This window comes from Oncorhynchus tshawytscha, linkage group LG34 (assembly GCF_018296145.1).
Source record: "Oncorhynchus tshawytscha isolate Ot180627B linkage group LG34, Otsh_v2.0, whole genome shotgun sequence".
Lineage (NCBI taxonomy): Eukaryota > Metazoa > Chordata > Actinopteri > Salmoniformes > Salmonidae > Oncorhynchus > Oncorhynchus tshawytscha.
Window position 1 is genome coordinate 6,057,396 of NC_056462.1, and position 23,616 is coordinate 6,081,011.

General features: G+C 39.8%; 2 protein-coding genes across 2 annotated transcripts; one reads left to right on the forward strand and one right to left on the reverse strand.

Moving 5' to 3' along the window:
* The first annotated feature begins 1,444 nt into the window (after positions 1-1,444).
* On the forward strand, positions 1,445-11,253 carry LOC112231787 (probable E3 ubiquitin-protein ligase HERC3). The gene is made up of 23 exons (XM_042311785.1): positions 1,445-2,039; positions 2,119-2,230; positions 2,383-2,459; positions 2,586-2,813; positions 3,205-3,296; positions 3,989-4,119; positions 4,271-4,395; positions 4,562-4,638; positions 4,747-4,874; positions 4,982-5,041; positions 5,158-5,254; positions 5,374-5,566; positions 5,877-6,031; positions 6,291-6,413; positions 6,718-6,816; positions 7,180-7,347; positions 7,431-7,571; positions 7,896-8,062; positions 8,327-8,390; positions 9,803-9,873; positions 10,140-10,323; positions 10,628-10,730; positions 10,845-11,253. Exons 1-23 carry the CDS (start codon positions 1,808-1,810, stop codon positions 11,054-11,056), a joined length of 3,039 nt encoding a protein of 1,012 aa, XP_042167719.1. The 5' UTR covers positions 1,445-1,807; the 3' UTR covers positions 11,057-11,253.
* Positions 11,254-16,100: 4,847 nt separating this feature from the next.
* Positions 16,101-22,863, reverse strand: LOC112231792 (T-cell ecto-ADP-ribosyltransferase 2). Its single transcript, XM_024398563.2, has 4 exons — positions 22,619-22,863; positions 20,646-20,733; positions 17,259-17,965; positions 16,101-17,122 (listed from the first exon to the last, which is right to left on the reverse strand). The coding sequence occupies exons 2-4, from the start codon at positions 20,703-20,705 to the stop codon at positions 16,990-16,992; spliced, it is 900 nt and encodes a 299-aa protein (XP_024254331.1). The 5' UTR covers positions 20,706-20,733; positions 22,619-22,863; the 3' UTR covers positions 16,101-16,989.
* Between the last annotated feature and the right edge of the window lie 753 nt (positions 22,864-23,616).

A 23,616-nucleotide genomic window follows, 5' to 3' on the forward strand; every position in this document is an offset into this window, starting at 1 on the left:
ACTGCAGAGCAGGCTGCAGTGCATCTGGTGAAGGACATGCACACTCTTGACCATCCACTGAATGACCTGTTCCCTCCAAAAAGAGGGAACTGCACCACCAGGCTCCTGAGAAACAGCCACCAACTGTCCTGTATAACTGCCCGTACGAACCACCTGCGAAACGACTACTATCAGACTGTATAATAACTCTAGCACTTAAAAGGTTCTCCCAAAAATTACATATTTTTTAAAATCACATTTTAATATTTCAATTTCCATCATGAAAAATGTCCTGTAATGTTTTCAATTGTTCAATATTTTATACATTAGTGTTTTGCAATGATTTGTAATGTATATTCTGCATTTCTTCAGTTTCATCTGTGAGCAAGAATAAATCAACTCAAACTCTTCATCACGTTCTCTCTCTAGTTGGAATGCTGCAATGCCACGATCAAGACTGCGCGGAGCCGGCGAGAGATATGGCTCGGAAAACGTACCTCAATCCAGGAATGGAATACAGCGGTGTACTCCTAATTATCCCAACTGACAAATCGAGAAGATTGAAATACTGCTAGTTGTTAAAAGAATGTTAGTTTTTCGTCAGCATGCTAGGCTAGCTAATCCTATAGCATCCAATTGAAAAGGCGATGCCTAGCGTTGGGGTGAGTAGCTACAGGAAGTGTCATCGAATCCAATAGGCTACTCCAGTCAATATAGACACTGTTATATGGGATGATAATAAATAACATCGTCGCTGCTGCAAGTCAGCTAGATAGTGTTGGGCTGTAGCGGGGTTGTCTTGGTGTCTCTCTCTCTCTCCGTCTGCTCGCTTAACCATCTCTCTTTCATGTTCTTCCGCTGCTGCAACAATAAAGTACCATCTTCTCCCTCGCATAGATGTGTTCAGGTTTAAAACGTAGGTTTTTAAAAACCACATGTATTTCAAATATCCGGATATCAGACAAAAATGAATGTTACTATTCGAATAGTAAAAGTATTTCAAACTCCCATCCCTACTTTCTGCATAGGTTATTATATGCCTATTTACCTGTTCAATTGTCATTTTAATTCATGAGGGACATTGATTATTTTAGAACTTTTATGCCGTAGGAGTTTAGTACAACTGCCACACTGGTGTATAGTATCATAACACAATAATTAAAGCAATTTTAGTATTTTCTTTACTCTTTGCCTGGTCAAGTCAGTGTGCACCCTCCACAAAATACTGCTGACAGTTATTTTTTAAAATAATTATGATAAACGTGAGCTTAAAAATGAAGTTTGGTAATTACGTTAACATCTGGAGAAGAAAAAAACAGGGCAAATATTAGGGACGTCTCTGAGGGATGGGTCTTTTCAAACTCCGAAACCATTTTCAGTTCAGCATTTAGCAGTCAGCATAAAGTGGATGTTTCAGCCAGTTCCACTGAAATGCATCTAGGGAGGTATCGACTGGGTGGTAATTGTTTCAAGCATTATCGTGTGTGTCAAATGCGTCAGTTTATTGTAGGCTATTTCGAAGATAACTGGGCTGATATTGTCAATAGACGTTCACTTTCGTTTTCGGCCTTGCGTCATAAGTAACTATTCGAAACTGCATTTATATTTGTTTGTAGGCGTGTTTTCTTTTATGCCCTCTATAAATACAGTTTCATTTAAGATTCATTTTCGGTTCCTGCTTTGTTGATAATGATGATGATTAGTCTTTCTGTATGCCATATGGTTGGTTGCGGTCATATAAACCCTTCATTGAGTCGGAAACATCGGCAGGTGCCTCTCCTTCAAGTGTTAGAATCTGTATGGACTAGTTTAAGAATAATACACAACAATGATTTCATGGGGAGAGGATAGTCGTAATGGCTTTGGTTTAGTGAAGCCGAATGGTTTAGATACGACCAAAACGGATATTAGTTGCGTTAATTTGATACACCTTAAATCTAAAATTCAGGGTCTGTCCGCAGGTAACAGTGTGGTCGCGTTTATCAGAAATAATGGGAGACTAGTGTCTGTCGCACGGATTCAAGAGGACCTAGATGGGAGAAGATTCACAGGGAAACTGAGTAGGTCTAATCTCCTTAACAATATATTTTTATAATATATTTTCTTGAGTTGCCCAGTCATATGTTTTGTGTGCTTTAGAGAGTGTGACATGTAAGGAGAGGATTCGGGCTCTGAGTTGTGGAGATTCTCATGCTGTTTTACTGTCTGAAGAGGGTCGGGTTCTCTGCTTGGACAAAGCCAACATTCTCAGGTGGGTTCCATTCTTTAATGATACATTTATATGTAGTTTACCTTAAGGAATTGTCACCCCCTCATTCAAATAGTTAAAGTATAAAAACAATTTGTCATTTAATTCAAACGGGCCAGCTACTCTTAGTCATCTTTCTTCTTTTTTCCCCCCAGCCCATTGGGTAACCTATGTAACCGACAGGTAACTCAGGTTGCATGTGGAGACCAGCATTCAATTTTACTAACTCAGGGTAAATGACCATTAACACACCACTAATCGCTGTTTCACAACTTAACCAAAACAGTCTAACCTTTCAAAACTGTAATCCTGTACAATGTTCTCATTGTATGGTTGCTTACTTCTGATTTCTGTTCAGATGGTCAGGTTTTCACATGGGGTCAGAACACCAGCGGTCAGCTGGGTTTGGGGTGGAGCGAGCCACGCGACATGTCCATGTCCCCCAAGCCCCTGAAGTCTCTATCAGGGATCCCCCTGGTTCAGATCACTGCAGGGGGAGACCACAGCTTCGCTCTGTCCCTTTCTGGAGCTGTGTTCGGCTGGGGCAAGAACACCGCCGGGCAACTGGGACTAGGGGACACAACAAGTACAGTATACATTATACAATAGCATATGTGTTGACTCTTGTTAAATATATTTAAATAATCAAGGTCCAGACCGAAGACCATGAACAGTACATTATTTGAAACAGGTGTGTTAGTGTTGGGTTTAAACAAAAGTCTTCCCACTCAGTAGTTCTCTCAGGCTGCAGCTGGAGACCCCTGATTTATCTATTAACAACCACATTTTTTGGTGGTTGAAATGACGTTTAAAAAATTTAAGAAAAGTACAGAAATGTGCCTTTATCTGTCTAAAAACAATTTTAACCAGGATGAGAGAGCACAATGTGTCGTGTGTTTGAGGGTTATGTGTTGTAAATAAATAATTATAAAAATTATATATAATAATAACAATAAATTGAACCCAATTTTCTGTAGACAGATGTGCCCCAGCTCCTGTTGATTGCCTGAATCTGAAGAAGACTGTTTTGATTTCATGTGGAGGAGAACATACTGCCGTTCTGACAAAGGTTGTATATCTGTCTGACATAATTACACTTTTCCTATAATTTGAACTAAATGTTGTTTAGACCATACAATATGTCTGCATTTTATGTGCGTTTATTTATATTGGTGTCTCAATGTTCGCTACAGCCAGTGACTGGAAGGAGCTGCAACAAACACTCAAACTGGACAGTTTTATCTCTTCATTCAAAGACTCAATCATGGACACTCTTACTGACAGTTGTGGCTGCGTTGCATGATGTATTGTTGTCTCTACCTTCTTGCCCTTTGTGATGTTGTCTGTGCCCAATAATGTTTGTGCCATTTTTTGTGCTGCTACCATGTTGTGCTGCTACCATGCTGTTATTGTGTTGCTACCGTGCTGTGTTGCTGCCATGCTATGTTGTTGTCTTAGGTCTCTCTTTATGTAGTGTTGTGTTGTCTCTCTTGTCGTGATGTGTTTTGTCCTATATTTTTATTTAATTCATTTATATTTTTAATCCCAGACCCCGTCCCCGCAGGAGGCCTTTTGGTAGGGCATCATTGTCAGCAAGAATTTGTTCTTAACTGACTTGACTAGTTAAATAATGTTGAAATAAAAAATAAACAAAACAATTGAAATGTTTTAGTTTTTAGTTCCCTGGAAATTTGCATTGAAACATCCTCATTAACGTAGAGGAAAACACTCTGATAACTGTCTGGGTTGATTTTGTTCTAGGGAGGTGTGGTGTTCACATTTGGTTCAGGCCGCTATGGACAGCTTGGACACAACTCTCTCCGAGATGAACTACGACCTCGAGTGGTGGGGCAACTTTGTGGATTAAAGGTGACCCAGATAGCCTGTGGAAGGTAGGTTACACTTATTTGACATGATCTGGAATTGACAAAATGTTGTGACACAACAAAAATGTATGTAGGACTGTTTTCATTTTAGAATAAGACCTTTTTAGAATTCATTGTTGATTTGAGAAATGTTTTCTATGTCTGTTTGCCACATTAGACACCATACATTAGCATTTGTGGGGCCCTCCAATAAGATCTACTCATTTGGGCACGGAGAGCAAGGGCAGCTGGGAAATGGAGTAAAGATTGATCAGTCTGTGCCCCTTCCAGTACAACTGCCAGGTAAAACATTCATTTATGGTATAACATTAGGGAGAGTACATGCATTTTCAGAACAGATAAAAGTCAACTCAACAAAATGCTTATTTCAATACTCAACTAAAATAACATGAGGTAAAACATGAAATAACATTAACTTGATCATCAACTATTTTTGTCAACATTTCAGACCAGATTGATGACCAGAAAATTGAACACATTTTTGCTGGAGGAAACCATTCCTTTGCGTTGTGCTCTCTTGGTCAGGTATGGACACAATTTGGTTTGAAACAATGAGTTAGCAAAACAGGACATAGTTTGTCCTTTGTACTTAACATTTCTGTGATACGTTGCATCACATTGTCATCTTCCCAGGAGTCTGAAGAAAAGTCTAACAATCTCAGGTCAAGTGTGGGCAAAGTGACACAACAAGCTATAGATGAAGAAATCATTGACAAATGGATCTCGGAATGTGATTCAAAGTCTTGGAAAAAAGGACAGAAGTAAGTATGATATAAGTAGCTATAATTTACCGTTGTTGTTATTTCCTTATTTTGTTTATGTACGGTCACATACTGAACTGAAAGATTACTCAAACTTGTAATTGCAGGGAAATCACAAAAATGTTTTCTTCTGCATCGTGTTTAAATGGGAGCTTTCTTGATAAAAGGTAACAGTATTTAATATTGGTTCAAATACATGTCTTATGTTTGAAATATTACATTATCAAAGAATACTGATTTAAATATGGCAAAAATATTGACAATTATTTCTTGCTTTTATTAGTTGTGACAAACATTACCAAACCTCACCAAAACAGTCTGGCCTGGATTATTCACTCGTCCAAGGCGCATTCCGGAAGCTGGCGAAAAGGGCAAAGTTTTGACTGAGGTATTTTGTGAATATATTTATAAATTGATATGTAATCGATCCTATTCGGACATTTATTCTGACATGTATCTTGAACGAGGGACGATTCACACACCTCTTTCATTGCACTAGGTTGAAGCTGTTGTTCAGCACACACTACTTCCCTCCCTGTATGAGGAGCCCATTGGAGTGGAGGGCTTGAGGGTCTACCTGGTTCTCCCTGAGCTCCTGAGGGTCATTCACAAACAGCACAGAAGGACAGATCTCACCGAAGCCGTTGCTGCTGCTATCCTCAGACTGCACCCTGAAAAGCTGCAGGTCCTCGGTAATGTTGCCCTCCATTTAAAATGTTTAAAGTGTGTCACCCCAAATTCAACTTATCAAAAATAACATAGTCGTAAATCTGTTTTTGCTGTAGACAACTTATTTTGTCCTTGTTCATTCGCTGTCTGGCAGATTTAGACTAGGCTCAATTTACAAAACCGTTGATAATTTGAACCGAGTGTGGTAGTGCTGGGCTAAAACAAAACGTGTGCACATTGGGGGTGCCCCTGGAATGATTGTGAAGTCGAGCAAATTCTATACCCCCACGAAATGGTTTGAGAAAGTAATCTGTGTGTTACCATGTCCTGTAGGTGACTGCTGGTCCTCATTGAAGCCGTCTGTCATGACCAAGCACATTGGGGTGTGGAAGAAAGCCCTGTCGGGGATTCTGAGGAGTGAACATATTCTACACACTCGTGATACTGGGATCAAGCACCTGCTCCAGGTCCTCGGCCATCTCCACAGAGTCAGTTTCCATCCTTCACTACTCGTACTGTCAATCCATTTATAATGCTGTTTTCCCATTTTGACCAGTCAACTTCGAGGACCGATCTGGTGCCAGGGTGGCAGTTATTTCATTGCAAACTATTTAGAATCAATGAGACCATAACTGAGATTTGATCAAATAATATTTTTCTGACAAACATGGAAAATATTTAGCTAATACTTTCTAATAATTGTTCATTTATTATCAATTTATTTTACTTTTCTATATTATTTCAAAGGCAAACCAGAAATCTGTAGAGACCCAGACTGTTCCAGACAGTACCTTTTGTATGGAGGAGGTTCACTTCAATCCCAAATTTCTAGAGGAGGATGTAAAGCTTTGGCGTTTATGGTCAAAGCAGGTAAGAAAATGAATTTTGTCTCAGTCACCGATTGCTAACCATACTAGTGGTTGTCAGTCTTGAAGTGTTTTGATGTTCGTTGTTTGGGTCTTAGAAAGTGTCCTGGCTTCATCTCAGTAGAGGCTTGAGATTTCCTCTACCTGAAATGGTCTGGAAAGAGAGAGTGAAGGAAACATTTTGTTTTCCTACTGGAGAATCTTTCTCACCTACTAAAGTTCCTTCTTATCACTGCAGATGAACATAATTAGACAAAGAAGTTCCTTAATTGAGATGCCTTGTATGTTTTCTTTTACATCACTTTCAGGATGTGGATCAGACACCTGCCATCTTTTGTCGTTACCCATTCTTGATGAATCTGCAGAGCAAGATAAACGTTTTTAACATCAACGCCGCACTCACAAAGGTAATGAAACTTGCTTCTCAATATATAGTATTATAATATACAGCAGATACTATAAATGAAGGTGGCTAACCCCCTACTAGAGACCAACTGACTGTGTATGCAGGCTTTTGCTCTTGCCCTGCTCTAACACACCTGGTTCTACTAATCAGATGCTCACCAGGATCTTGATTAGCTGAATCAGGTGTGTTAGAACAGGGCTGAAGCCTGCATTCCAAGTAGCTCTGGGGTGTTGACCATCACTACTGAAGAAACCAGACATATTTCTTAACCTTTTTGATGGAAGAAACTGGTTGAAATAATACCTGTATTGTATACTAGAAAAGCACTAACTGAAGACTTAACATTGTACTCTATGCATTGCAGAATCTCCCTAACAATCGCCAAAGGACTGGCATGTGGCGTTTTGACATGTTCCTCGTGGCGGAGCCTGCTCCGGTCTTTGAGCTGAGACTGAATAGAGCATCACTCATAGAAGACACTTTCCATCAACTGAGTGTAGCATATCACAGTACCTTCAAGAGGTCCCTTGTGGTAAGTCCATATTTTTTAATATGATGAGACAATGTTTTGAACAGAGAAGGGCTATTCCAAAATGTGCTGCTTACATCTCTCAGGTGTATTTCGACGAGGATGCGAAGCTGACAAATGTCTACAAAAGGGACTTCTTCCTCCATTTGTTTGATAAGCTGTTGGTACCCGAGTCTGGGATGTTCATGTACAACGACACCAATACGCTGGCCTGGTTCCCTGCAATGGTGAGGCACGTTTAGGGAAATCGCACATGGATTATGAGGTTTTTCGCACCTCAACACATTATAGAAATAAAATATTGCTAATTATTGTACTTTCAAATAGCTTCAAATGTGCTGGTAGTGAAACACTGTAATGATATGTTTCTAGAGAAGAACTACTATAGTATTACTACTGTATTACTAGCCTACTACTGTATTCTAGAAACCATACTACCTTCCCTTTACTGTATATTAAGCTATAATTTTCCGCAGGTTAACAACAGCATGTCTTGTACTTTCACTCATGGCTTATTTATTGTCTCTTGTCCAACACATCCTCACTAACAGCCTAGAGTGGAGGAGAAGCGTTATTTCCTGTTTGGGGTTCTGTGTGGGATGGCCCTGTACAACAACAACATGGTGCACCTCCCCTTCCCCATGGCCTTCTTCAAGAAGCTGGTGAACATCAATCCCTCTTTAGAGGACCTGAGAGAGTTTAGCCCCATTGAAGCAGGGTAAGTTCAGACCATAATATATTGTTATCCCTTAGTCAGTAATGTATTACAGTACAGGCAGTTGTATTTGTTATAAGGACACCAAGGACAGATTAAGAAATTGCATCTCAAGGCATTTTATTGCATCTCAAGGGCAGGGCACTTGCTCTGTGTGGATAAGCAATTATTAATTATTTGGATAAATAGTTTTCCATTTATGAAAGCATCATGATTTATTGACTGCCAATTTATAATTGTCACATATTATTTTCAATGCTTTTGAAGGAGTTTGCAGTACATCTTGGATTACCCTGATGATGATGTTGAAAACATGGACATGACTTTCTCAGTATGTATTGCATTCAAACAGTTTGATCGATGAACAAATACAATGTAACATAATACAGATGCAGGATTTTAATTTGATCACTCTTTTGTTGCTGACAATTTTCCCACACTGCAAGAAATGCGAACTTGTAGTGTATTTTAAAGACTTCTAAAGTTAGTCATTTCCACTTTAAAATGACCCCTACAAAATAATGTCCATTAAATATAATTATGGTCTGTATCACAATTGGCCCAGCATTGTCCGGGTTTGGCCGGGGTAGGCCTTTGTAAAAAAAGATTTGTTATTTTATTTCACCTTTTATTTAACCAGGTAGGCCAGTTGAAAACAAGTTCTCATTTACAACTGCAACCTGGCCAAGATAAAGCAAAGCAGTGCAACAAAAACAACAACACAGAGTTACACATGGGATAAACAATCGTACAGTCAATAACACAATAGAAAATCTTTATACAGTGTGTGCAAATGAAGTAAGGAGGTAAGGCAATAAATAGGCCATATTGGCGAAGTAATTACAATTTAGCAATTAACACTGGAGTGATAGATGTGCAGATGAGGAGTTGCAAGTTTAAATACTGGTGTGCAAAAGAGCAGAAAAATACAAAAAACATATATGGGGATGAGGTAGGTAGTTGGTTGGATGGGCTATTTACAGATGGGCTGTGTCCAGCTGAAGCGATCGGTAAGCTGCTCTGACAGCTGATGCTTGAAGTTAGTGAGGGAGATCAACTTCAGTGATTTTTGCATTTCGTACCAGTCATTGGCAGCAGAGAACTGGAAGGAAAGGCATCCAAAGGAGGTTTTGGCTTTGGGGATGACCAGTGAAATATACCTGCTGGAGCGCGTGCTACGGGTGGGTGTTGCTATGGTTACCAATAAGCTGAGATAAGGCGGAGCTTTACCTAGCAAAGACCTATAGATGACCTGGAGCCAGTGGGTTTGGTGACGCGTATGTAGCGAGAACCATTCAACGAGAGCATACAGGTCACAATGGTGGGTAGTATATGGGGCTTTGGTGACAAAACGGATGGCACTGTGATAGACTGCATCCAATTTGCTGAGGTGAGTGTTGGAGGCTATTTTGTAAATGACATCGCCGAAGTCAAGGATCGGCAGGATAAATAAGAATTTGTTCTTAACTGACTTAGTTAAATAAATAAAAATAATTCACTAAATAATTCACATTTTCTGTTGCTGCAGGATTTTCTTCCTGCTGTATCAAATTGGCTCAAATTAAGATCCTACATCTGTAGTTAATTGAAGTGAAGTGGTATGAATTTCTGAACATAAGATAAATTATATTATTTCAGTGTGTATGTCTCTCGCATATCACTCCCATCTATTTGTCCATACCCTCAGTCTGCAGTGTTATCATTGTTCATTTTCCTCACTTTTTTCATTACTCACTATTATAGGTGATGTGGGGTGATGTAGCGGTGGAACTTGATCCCAAAGAAACTGGAAAACTCGTCACAAGTGCCAACAAGTAAGATTATAGCAATATTTACAACTGACAAAATACAAGGTTTACAGTATGCCACGTTTTTCCATTGCTACAGCTGCCAGGATTGGGGTCAATTCCATTTCGACAATATCATCTCACATTGAAATGTAAATGTATGAATGGAGAAATCATAATGGAATGTAAATGACGCTTCTCATTCCTTGAAGTGACATCAACTGGAATTGACAGCAACCTATACTAGCTACAACTCAATGGATATCTGACTCTGTGTGTCATTCTTTTGACAGGAAGGAGTTTGTTGACACCTATGTGAACTACATCTTCAACCAGTCAGTAGAGGTGGTGTTTGAAGAGTTCAGGAAAGGCTTCTTCAAGGTGTGTGACAAGGACGTGGTGGAGTTCTTCCAGCCAGAGGAACTGAGGGGAGTGATGGTGGGGCAGGAGAATTTCGACTGGGAAACACTGAAACAGGTCAGAACCATGTTTTGTTAATACATGACTGAAGCTCAATCCCAAATCTACTCTGTGTCAATTGTCTACATCTGAGAGCATTAGACAAGTAAAAACATATAATATATACAGAAATGTCACCTAGCCTATCAGGGGGCAAGATGGAGCCTTAAAAACAAGTGTCCTGGGGCTGATTTGGGATTCATGGTGAACATGTTCTGCAACCTGGCTAAAATGTTTTGATACATTGCTTTGACAAGTAGTTTGAATGGTGTCAAGTGTCTATTGCTTCACCATATATTAATTGAGGGCATTTCCCCCCTAGAACACTGTGTATGAAGGAGAGTACCATGCTGGGCATCCCAACATCGTCACATTCTGGGAGGTGTTTGAGGAACTGACAGAGGATCAAAAGAAAGCGTTCCTGTGTAAGTATGGAACGTTTTCATTGTAACAGATGAACCAATAACGTAGGCTACTGAGAATAAAGTTATATTCTGTCATTCACTGCCCTCTCCCTTTTACCACCTTTGCCCCTTCAGTGTTCCTGACTGGCTGTGATCGTGTGCCCATCCTGGGTATGAACCAGATCAGGATGAGGGTCCAAACCCTTCTCAACTCCTCCCAACAGCATTTCCCAGAGGCGCTGACCTGTCACTCTCTGTTGCAGCTGCCCATCTACTCCTCCAAAGAGACACTACAGAGCAGGCTTATAGAAGCTGTTGGCCACAACAGAGGCTTCTGGAATGAATAATGGTTGTTTTGTGTTGCTGCTGTGTATAGTCCTCTCCCGTGTTCATCTTTTCATTGTTCCATAGTTGGGTTTAAGATTTGGACTGTTTTAATGTAGGGTTGTATTTCAAATCCTAATTTGAGATCTGTGCGGTACTATGACATTATCATATTGCATTCACCAAATTTTATTAAAACATTTATTAATCAAAAAGTACAGCATGGTTTGTGCCTGCACATTAAACAACACATTAACAAAAATGATAACAACCAAGATACAAGGAAATCCCAAAGTATTTGAAATAATCTAAATGTTAAAAGGAAGCATATCAGGTTTTCAGTTGAACTCAATAACTATTAATTTACAAGACCCACCAAATGGTTCATTACAGAAATCAATGAGAGCATAATATCCCTGCAGTTAGGTGGCACACAATAAGGAACAGATCATTTGACACATCCTTCTCAACCATGTTCCCCCAATTCACAATATAGGGCAGCATTGAACTCAAGACGCTCTATAGCGCAGCGCACTATAAGATACTTTTAAAGGTAATTTACACTTGAGCAGACATGCCAGCATTTACCATGAATGTGATCTCATTGAACATCGGGGACAAGGCCTTTAAAAGGCGTATTTTGGGTTGCATCGTGCCCTGACATAAAAACTCCAGGCTCATGATTTGAGCACCACTGACCTCAACTGATATTTAGAGTACTACTCAAGTTCATAGCACTTCTAAATGAGTCATTTTCCTTTGTGAACATGATTCAATTTCCAAAAAGACATACATACTGTTCAAATGACGAATACTTAATTCCCTTTGAATAGAGATGTGAACAAAGTCGTATCGGGTTTTAAGACACTATATAGAGGTCATGTTAAAGGTACAGTCACCCGTGATTAAATTACAAACATTACTCTTTGATTTTTAAAAGATTAGTGAAAAATAGATCACTTCCAGATCAGTGGAGGCTGCTGAGGGGAGGACGGCTCATAATAATGGGTGGAACGGAGTGTTTGATGTATTTCATACCATTCCACTGATTCCGCTAAACCAATTACCACAAGCCTATCCGCCCCAATTAATGTGCCACCGATCTGTGTTCCAGATAAATACAGTAAGTATATTTTTGATCAGCGATCATCATGAGATCTTTCATGTAACAGTGCCCTCTGGTGTTTGTGATCAGACTTAACCGTGGCGTCCAGAGCCCGGGGGAGCATGGGTCCAGCTCCAGCGGTCACATTGTTGGGCGCAGCCGTGCTCAGGATGCTAGGTGAACTGTGGACCATTGAGCGGGCCAGTAGCGGCCCAGGTTGTCATCACACAGAAGTCACAGGTCAGTTATACTGACCAAAACTATAAACGCAACATGCGACAATTTCAACGATTTTTCATTAGGCCCTAATCTATGTATTTCAGATGACTGGGAATAAAGATATACATGTGTTGGTAAAAAAGTATGGACGTAGATCAGAAAACCAGTCAGTATCTAGTGTGACCACCATTTGCCTCATGGGGTACTCTGTTCACAACTTTGACATCAGCAACCCGATCGCCCACACGACGCCATACATGTGATCTGCAGTTGTGAGGCAGGTTGGACATACTGTCAAATTCTCTAAAATGACGTTGGAGGAGGCTTATGGTAGAAATATGAACATTCAATTATCTGGCAACAGCTTTGGTGGACATTCCAGCAGTCAGCATGGCAATTGTATGCTCCCTCAAAATTTGAGACATCTGTGGCATTGTGTTGTGTGACAAAACTGCACATTTTAGTGTCCCCAGCACAAGGTGCAAAGGTTCATGCACCTGTGTAACGATCATGCTGTTTAATCAGCTTCTTGATATGCCACACCTGTCAGATGGATGGATTATCTTGGCAAAGAAGAATTGCTCACAAACAGGGATGTAAGCAAATTTGTGCACAACATTTTGAGAGAAATTAGCTTTTTGTGCGTATGGAACATTTCTGGGATCATTTATGTCAGCTCATGAAACATGGGACCAACACTTTGCATGTTGCGTTTCAGTGGAGGCTGCTGAGGGGAGGACAGCTCATAATAATGGAATGGAATGGCATCAAACACATGGAAACCATGTGTTTGATGTATTTGATACGACTCCACTAACTCCGCTCCAGACATTAACATGGGCCCGTCCTCCCCAATTATGGTGTCACCAACCTCCTGTGTTGCGTTTATATTTTTGTTCAGTAATAGATGAGCTGGTTAAGAAGCTAAGATTGTTCTACAGAAACAGATCGTTCCTTTCTCTAAGCAGTGAGAAGCAGATTATTCAGTCAACCTTTTTATATGTTCTTGACTATGGTGACATTAGTTATCAGATGCTGCTACTCTTAAACCTTTGGATGCCATCTACCATAGTGCCCTTCGTTTGGTTACAGATGACAGTTTTGAGACTCATCACTGCATCAAAAGGTTAATGTGTATATATATATATATATATAAAGTATATATTTATGTTGTATATACAGGGCACATTTGCAAGAGGCCTAGGTCTCAATATGTCTTCCCTGTTAAAGTAAAGCTAAAAAAATATATATATATATAATAAATAAAAGTTTGGGTTGGCATTGGGCCAAGTGCAGATTCACCAAACCCTGCAATGGTTTTGGTGTTTTATCATGTAACAATAAATCAAAATGTAATGAACAAAGATACAGAGTCAGACTCTGGAAGTTAGACAGATACGAATTGTGTAACAATGGCACTGCATAGAGCAACAATATGCATGACATATTTTACTAATCCGATTTTTTTTTATCAGAGTAGATGGGAATGAAATAGAATCGACTGAGTTGTTCGACTGAGTCATGAATCACTACATCTCTATCTATGACATTTATGTCTGCAACTGACCGTGGCCCCTTTGTCTCCTTCCCAGTTTATGCACTTTATAGACCACTAGAGGGTACCGCGACCAAAGAAATCTCCACCGACAGTATTGCTGCCTTCATCAGATCTCTTTTGACATAAAATACCAACAGGTTCATCAACAGCATGTAAAAAATGGTTCTGTAATATGTCGATATACACATTTCCTATTTTCACAAAACAAGCTTTATTGGATTATAGATTCATAGCAACAAGCATTCACAAAGACGTGGTTGCACAACTCTGTGTGACCAAACAAACAAACATACGCTTTATGAATAATTACAACAAAGGATATGTTTTGAAATTGTAATACATTTTAACCACAAATTTGATCAATAGGATAATATTTATGGTCAAGGATATGTTTAAAAATTCTGATGAGCTAACGTGGCTAATTTTCAAACATCTCCTTGGGAATTCCCCGCCAAACCATGTATGAATCTAAGCATGAATTCAAAATCATACCAGATCATAATGGAATATGAAATTGTTGCCAACACTCAATAGCCATCGAAGCACAGTTTCAGAGTTAATATCATCTTTAACACCCTGAGCTGTTATTTCTCAAGGCACCTCCAGACATGAGAGAGTTGCGGTTCGTGTTAGTGCAGCAGTAGGCATTCCAGTAGTAACTCGGAACATTGACTTGCTCGTTCTGGTCTACCCACATGCTTTAGTTCTGTCGGTATTGTGGAGAGCTTTCTCTGCAGCCATTGTTTTGGTTGTATTTTTTGATCTCACTCAAGGATCCTTTCTTATCCATTTGCTGTGGTGGTAGGTCAGGACGCATAAGCTGAAAAATACAAATATTTACAAATTAGCCACCCCACTTCAAGCTTTGTGGTAGCAGTCCAATACAACCCATTAATATATTACTGGTATTCTAGGCTACTTGTATTTAGTCTGAAATTACAATGTACGAAATAGTACCTTCTAGTGCTTATTGCATGAATACAATAGTACCTGCTCCACAGCTAATGTCCTATTATACTGTAAATATTTAAACTACACTAATGTGATCATTCTGTAGTTGTGCCAGTCACATTAAATGGCGGCTGCACTGAATATATAGGACATTTAAAAAAGGTGATAATGAAAATGAAATATGCAAACCTGTGGTTCATAATAAACTATGGACCCCTCTCTGCCAGGAACCCCTTTGATATCCATTTCATAGACAGAGTACAGAGGGATCCTCCTGTCACGGTCATACTGAGTAGCAAAGTAATAGTGGTTACCGTTTCTCTGACAAATGTATGCAGGAGAGGAAGCATTTTAAGCAGATACAGTGCGCATGCCAAGACTTCCGCCGAAGTCGGGTCCTCTCCTTGTTCGTGCGGCGCTCGCCATCGTCAATCCACTTTTCATTTTCCATTGGTTTTGATTTGTTTTTTCACACACCTGTTTTCTATTCCCTCACGAGCGGAGTGGGGAGAGCTACATTCAGACCGGACACTGGCGTATTTCTGAATAAAGTAGCTGTGCCCCTGTGGAGAAAAACATCACAGATGACTTCGCCGCCCGTACACACCCCTGACATCATGGGCTTTATGGTCGGTTGATTAGTTGTATCCAGTGAGCTGGTGCTGGGCTGGAACAAAAGCCTGGACCACATGCAGGTTCCATATAAGGATGGAATATTAGCCAAAACATGTGTGGCTGTAGCTGTGATTGAGTCAGTGCGAAAACTTTGTAACTATGACCTAAAGGCTAGTGCTACTGTGATTTTGAGCATGGCTTGAGCTTAGAGAAAGGGCACTCTCTGTCCACATCCCTCATTGGTATGACAGTCATTTCCCCTCACAAATATTACACAACCTAAATATTACGAGGTCTTACATACTGTGTCTGGACTGTCAGTGTAACAGTATAACTTTACACCGTCCCCTCGCGCGAACCAGGGACCCTCTGCACACAGCAACAGGCACCCACGAAGCATCGTTACCCATCGCTCCACAAAAGCTAGCCGTTTCACATCCGTTACATCAGGTTATGAGCCTTACATCATTAATTCAATGTACATGCTTATCACCCCAATGTATGTAAAGTCATTTCCAGCTGGAAAAGCTTACTACTTTTAATTATCTAAACATTTAATTAATAAATCACTCCTTCCCACCCCATCTCAATGCCAAAGGTATCCTATCCAACACTCAAAAATGCTCAACTTGTTTCTTTATTCGATAACAAAACAAGAGGAAAATTAAATTACATCTATGAAAACTGGACCCACCCACAGTCAATTGTTGTGATACCAAAATATTTGCTAAATGCGTAACATATTGTTTAAAACGTACCATGATATATATATATATATTTCTTACAAAAACAATAAAAATGCAAAGAAATACATTTTTCAAGAGAATATCATTATGCTAAGAGGGGTTTGAAAGGTTGGCACTTTGTCACATTTGATGAATATCTGTGTACTGATATTACAAACATGCAATTGTGTGTGTGTGTGTGTGTTTGTCATTTTCAATAGAAGCAGTGAAGAGGTCAATATCTCAATATCTCAACCAAAACAATGGAAATGCCATGGAAACGCATCGCATGGGGGAAAGATGCAGTGGGGGGAAAGATCCAGAATCTCAATGGCCACCAGCAAAATTAGCCTACATTTAGGCTATTGTTTATGTGTTTTTCACACCATGTTGAGGTAAAAATCGGAGAATAATGCTGGTATGGATGTCAACCCTGCAACCCCTTAAACTGCATTACAGTTTAAAAAAACGACTACCACCATCGACTTCTCTATACTAGCTATGCTACCAGTCAATACAAATGGGAGTTAGCCTTTAGCAGTCACTTCTACTAAAACTGAAAAGGGACTACTTCTAAATGTTATGCTGTGAAAACAGACAGATATATCCAAATCAAACTTTAGTAAGCACATTATGGGCATGTTACAATACATAAAACATGACAATTTGACAAATATCTATTTTGTTAAATCAGATTGGTTGAATGTGCGTCCTTCTATCCCCCACGGTCTGCGTTCCATTGACTTCTTTACCGCATCTATTAGCACTCAACACTTTAGTTTATCAGAGATCATCAGTCCTGGTGATCAGGGAGATAGAGAGAGATACAACCACAAGAACAGACAGGCTACTGCCAAGCCATTGAGTAGAGGAGCCTTTGGGGGTGATTGATGGAGGACTCGTACTTGTAGGAGATCTGGTGAGACAAAGACAGACTTTCATTCTCCAAAGAATAAGGTAGACATTTTAAAAACACTTAACTCTTGTGTCGTCAACACCTGTTTGGTAGTCCAATGTTGTCATATCTTTTCGCTTACGTAACCTGGCCTCACCTGGGAAAGAGGGAACAGTCGCGGATGCTGTCAATGCTGTGAGTCCTTGAACTTGTCAAAACGATCTCTCTGTACTCGTGATCTTTATTTCTTACATTCTTTACCTCAGCCACCCTAAACACCTCTGCTGGGGATATCAGCTGATCAATGCTGTCTGAGAAGCAAGTGTACTCATCAATGTTGACTACAGTGCAGGAAATAATGTTGAAAAGGATCCCATTGTCTGAAGCAGATTCCTCCGCATCGGAACGCTTGGCCTTGGTTGTGGTAAACCTCCCAAATCGCACTTCTGACCCTACTTGTGCCTCATACTCTTTGCTTGAGCCACGAAACACAGTTTGGCAGTTCTCAGTCTTCAAAAGCCTCATGGCATCCATTAGAAGGAAGTGGAGGGATTTGAACTGGAAGTTGCCATTATAGACAGTGACATTCCCACCCTGAGTCTCCACTGCTTGGTTGAACATATTTCTGAACTCATTTCCCCCATGTCCATAAGCCACTAATGCATCCGTGTGTTGCTTGACACCTCCCGGGATTAACTTTGTACACTGCTTTGCCCCCCAGGCATCACTATACGTTTTACTGTTTTTCAGTTCTTCTTCCAGCAGACCCCCTTCCACAACCTTCTTCAACATCTGCTCCCGACAGTGAGTGTACTGGTCATCCACGGCATTAGGAACCATGTCCATTACCTTTGCCTGAGTCACCTGTAATAGAAAAGAGAATTGTTACCCTCTTTAATACAGGTAGTATCACAGTGTAACAATGTATAGCACTTAACATGTTATGACAATACAAGTTCAAATTCAAGCATTTTTCAAATGAAGTACATCAAGGCCAGTTTCCCAGACCCAGAGTGAGCCTAGTTCTTGACTAAAAATCATGCTCAATGGAGAATCCTGGAATAGGCTCACTCTGGATCTGGGAAACGGGCCCAGAAGTCTGTCCTTACAGTATGGCTGGTTCAATCAGTGGTGTAAAGTACTTAAGTAAAAATACTTTAAAGTACTACTTAAGTCATTTTTTAGGGTATCTGTACTTTACTTTACTATTTACATTTTTGACAACTTTTACTTTTACTTCACTACATTCCTATAGAAAATATTGTACTTTTTACTGCATACATTGTCCCTGACAACCAAAAGTACATTTTGAATGCGTAGCAAAACAGAAAAACTGTGAAATTCACGCACTTATCAAGAGAACTAGTGGTCATCCCTACTGCCTATGGTCAGGCGGACTCACTAAACACAAATGCATCTTTTGCAAATAATGTCTGAGTGTTGGAGTGTGCCCCTGGCTATACATACATTTTAAAAACAAGAAAATGGTACTGTCTGTTTTGCTTAATATAAGGAATGTATTATTTATACGTTTACTGTTGATTCTTAAGAATATTTTAGCAATTACATTTACTTTTGATACTTAAGTATATTTAAAACTAAATACTTCTTTCCTCAAGTAGTATTTTACTGGGTGTCTTTCACTTTCTATTAAGGTACACTACCGTTCAAAAGTTTGGAGTCACTTAGAAATGTCCTTGTTTTTGAAAGAAAAGCAATTTTTTTGTCCATTAAAATAACATAAAATTCATCAGAAATACAGAGTAGAAATTGTTAATGTTGTAAATGACTATTGTAGCTGGAAACGGCTGATTTGTTATGGAATATCTACATAGGGTACAGAGGCCCATTATCAGCAACCATCACTCTTGTGTTCCAATGGCACGTTGTGTTAGCTAATCCAAGTTTATAATTTTAAAAGTGTAAGGGAATTCGTCTTCTGACGAAGAGGAGTAGTAGGAAGGATCGGAGGACCAATGCGAAGCGTGGTAAGTGTTCATGATATTTATTATAACTCAGAACACTAAATAATAAAACAACAAAGAGAACGAAATGAAACCGAAACATTTCTGTCTGGTGCAGACACAAAACAGAAAACAATTACCCACGAAACACAGGTGGGAAAAGGCTACCTAAGTATGATTCTCAATCAGAGACAACGAACACCTGCCTCTGATTGAGAACCATACCAGGCCAAACACAAAAACACAACATATAAAAAAGAACATAGACAACCCACCCCAACTCACACCCTGACCAAACTAAAACAAAGACATAACAAAGGAACTAAGGTCAGAACGTGACAAAAAGGCTAATTGATCATTAGAAAACCCTTTTGCAATTCTGTTAGCACAGCTGAAAACTGGTGTATGTTGATTAAAGAAGCAATAAAACTGGCCATCATAAGACTAGTTGAGAATCTGGAGCATCCGCATTTGTGGTTCGATTACAGGCTCAAAATGGCCAGAAACAAATAACTTTCTTCTGAAAATTGTCAGTCTATTCTTGTTCTGAGAAATGAAGGCTATTCCATGCGAGAAATTGCCAAGAAACTGAAGATCTCATACAACGCTGTGTACTACAGTACTCCTTTCACAGAACAGTGCAAACCTGCTCTAACCAGAAAAGAAAGAGGAGTGGGAGGCCCTGGTGCACAACTGAGCAAGAGGACAAGTACATTAGTGTCTAGTGTCTAGTTTGACGATTCACAAGTCCTCAACTGGCAGCATCATTAAATAGTACCCGCAAAAAAACAGTCTCAACGTCAACAGTGAAGAGGCGACACCGGGATGCTGGACTTCTAGGCAGAGTTGCAAAGAAAAAAACATATCTCAGACTAGCCAATAAAAAGAAAAGATGGGCAAAAGAACACAGACACTGGACAGAGGAAGATTTGGAAAAAAAGTGTTATGGACAGACAGAATCTAAGTTTGAGGTGTTCGGATCACAAAGAAGAAAATTCGTGAGACGCAGAAAAAAATTAAAAGATGCGGGAGAAGTGCTTGACGCCATCTGTCAAGCATGGTGGAGGCAATGTGATGGTCTGGGGGCACTGTGGTGGTGGTAACGTGGGATCTCAACCCTATTGAGTTGTTGTGGGAGCATCTTGACCGTATGGTACGTAAGTAGTTCCCATCAAGCCAATCCAACTTGTGGGAGGTGCTTCAGGAAGCATGAGGTGAAATCTCTTCAGATGATCTTAACAAATTGACAAGTAGAATGCTGAAGGTCTGCAAGACTAGAATTGCTGCAAATGGAGGATTCTTTGACGAAAGCAAAGTTTGAAGGACACAATTATTATTTCAATTAAAAATCATTATTTATAACCTTGTCAACAACTTGACAATATTTCCTATTCATTTTGCAACTAATTTCATGTATGTTTTCATGGAAAACAAGGACTTTTCTAAGTGACCCCAAACTTTTGAACGGTAGGGTATCTATACTTTTACTCAAGTTTGACAATTGGATACTTTTTCCACATCTGGGTTCAATAATTTCAATCTTATGACCCCCAAAAAATGTGTTTGGTCAAAACTCTTACCCTGTGAGAGAGCGCAGCAACGAGGATCAATATGAATGTCTTCTCTCTCTGGCCCTGCATTTTCCCAGAAATGGCTGCCTTGTGTGTTCTGGTGACCAATGAATGAGGGATTGAGAGGAGATGGGACAGATCAGAGATGAGAAACAAAATGCAATTGAGAATAAATTACATTGTGAGGTTATAAATAGCAAACAAGAATCTTAAACTTACACAGACACAATTTTACTGTATGTTTTACAACATTTAGGGGTCTTTCATCACAAAATGTCCAGGCAATGTTTAACGACACAACTACTGCCCCTTCTCACAGGTATTATTCTGAAAGTTGACGCAACTACTACATAGATATTTTCAGTGTGGTATGTTCCTAGACTCAAGTGTAAGTAGCCTACAGCTGTTTTAATTGAGTAAGTTCTACTATTAATGACTCAAACTATAGGCCTACAATTCACTGTTATAAAAGGCCCTGAAACCTAACAAACATAACATGAGACAATCAAAATAATACATGAAAGATATGATTTGGACACATAGCTTCAGAGTCATGTGGTGATCTAAATGTAATTAACAAACATACAGAGTCAGAGTCTGGAAGTTGGACAGATAAGCCTTGTGTAACAATGGCACTGCATAGGGCTACAATATGCAATACACATTTTACTAATCAGTCCTGGTTTTTAGTAAAGTAGATGGAAATTAAATAGAATCGACTGAGTTGTTCGACTGAATCATGAATCGAGGCATCTCTATGACAGTCGGACAGTAATACCTTAACTGGGGAGGACAGGCTCATAGTAATGGCTGGAACGGAATTAATGGAATGCTATCGAACACATCAAATACATGGTTTTAATGCGTTTGATACCATTCCATTCACTGCATTGCAGCCATTATTATGAGCCGTCCTCCCTCAGCAGCTTCCTGTGATGCTATGGCATTTCTGTCTGCAATGTTCCACATTTGCATACTGATCGTCCGGTATGTAACCCTTTTATACTCCTGGGTTTCACAAACTTGCCCCCCTACTAATGTAATAAAAGTTGGACCCCCATGTGACATTGTTGCATACCCGGATATGACATGACATTTCAAATTATTAATTGAATAAAAGTTCAATTCTTTAATGTAGTTTCTATGAAGTGCACGTGCGCCAAATAAAAAGACCAGTAGCCAACCAGAAGCCTTCAGGTGTGTAGCTTTTTTTAATGTTGGCCATTCAAAGTGGCAAAGAGGCTCAATGTCAAGGGAGTGTAGTGGGAGTTCACTGATGCAATGCAAGTTGGAAAAAAATACGGAAATAAAAGTTAACGAAATGAGAAGGATTAGGCTACAATGAGTAGGCTGTTGTTTTATCTGAATTGGTTTGGGGAGAAAGCGCAGCATGTGGCCTCAATTACAGATGCCTTCAGAATGGTTGACTTTTCCACATTTCACTGATCTTTGTGGCATTTTTCGGTTTGATAATTTGTTTCAAGTGTATGTGGCGGTTCTGGCTTGTTTGGCACCCTGGGAGAACCCGCCCTTCAGCGCCCGAACTCGGGGGCGCCCCCTTGATGTCGCCCGTACCTCTATGTTTAATGTAACACAAATACATTAATTATTCATTTCGGTTGCCTATCCTGCCTGACGTGAAGTTTATTCTATTGAAAGTATTTGACTCTGATGTGTGCCAGAGAAAGTATTAGACTCTAGCCACAAAATTAAGGAAATTAGAAGGGCGGGGAGAATTTTCGGCAAAACGGCAAGGAGTCGTATGCAAGTTAATACTATAGCGAATTGGTTAGGTTACTAATGTTAGCTCATCTGATGTTAGCTGTCTGACTTTATTAGCAAGCTAATTTTCACACCATAAACTCAATTATTTATCAGATAAGTTGGCTAATGTTGCCCAACATTTCTCTGGCTAGCTAACGGGTCCAGCTAGCAAGATACTTAACAGTGCTAATACTTGTTCACCACACTTTCTCCCTCACCTCAAACTTTCCAAAAGCCAGTAGTTTTTCGGTTACAGCTCATGAAGTACGCTTCGTCACCTTCTCACCCCGGTCTCCGTGGTCAGGCTTTTCACCTAAAGTCACCTCTTCGTTATCGTTCAGGGGACGCGCTGCTGTGACTGACAAGCTGACTTTCCAGAGGCGCGCTGATGCTGTAACTAGTATGTTGGTTGTCTCCTCTTTCTTCAGGAATGTGCTGCGCTGCATTCTGCTGTTTCGTAACGATTGGCTGAGCCTTCGTCAATAGTGATCCAAACCCACCCCAAAACCGTTCTCATCGGATCTACACGAATCACGTATGTCACCTATTTTGGTTTAAAAACGGCGAATTTCGCCGAAAGGTGACTAGTTTGCATCTCTGACAAAGACCACGGAGGTTTTCCAATGTCTTGCAAAGAAGGGCATCTATTGGTAGATAGGTTAAAAAAAAGAAAAAAAAGAAGAAGAAGCAGACAATGAATATCGGTTTGAGCATTGTAAAGTTATTGATTATACGTTGGATGGTGTATCCATACAACCAGTCACTACAAAGGTACAGGCGTCCTTCCTAACTCAGTTGCCGTAGAAGGAAGGAAACCACTCAGGGATTTCAGCATGAGGCCAACGGTGACCTTAAAACAGTTATATAGTTTAATGGATGTGATTGGAGGAAACTGAGGATGGATCAACAACATTTTAGTTACTCCACAATACGTTACCTAAATGACAGTGAAAAGAAAGAAGCCTGTACCGAATAAAACATCTTCCAAAACTTGGATCCTGTTTTCAACAAAGCACTAAAGTTATACTGCAAAAAATGTGGCAAAGCAATTACATTTTTGTCCTGAACACAAAGTGTTATGTTTGGGGAACATCCAATACAACACATTACTAAGTACCACTCTCCATATTTTAATTATGGGTATGCTTGTAATCATTAAGGGAGCTTTTCAGGATAAAAAAAGAAACGGAATGGAGCTAAGCAAGGGCAAAATCCT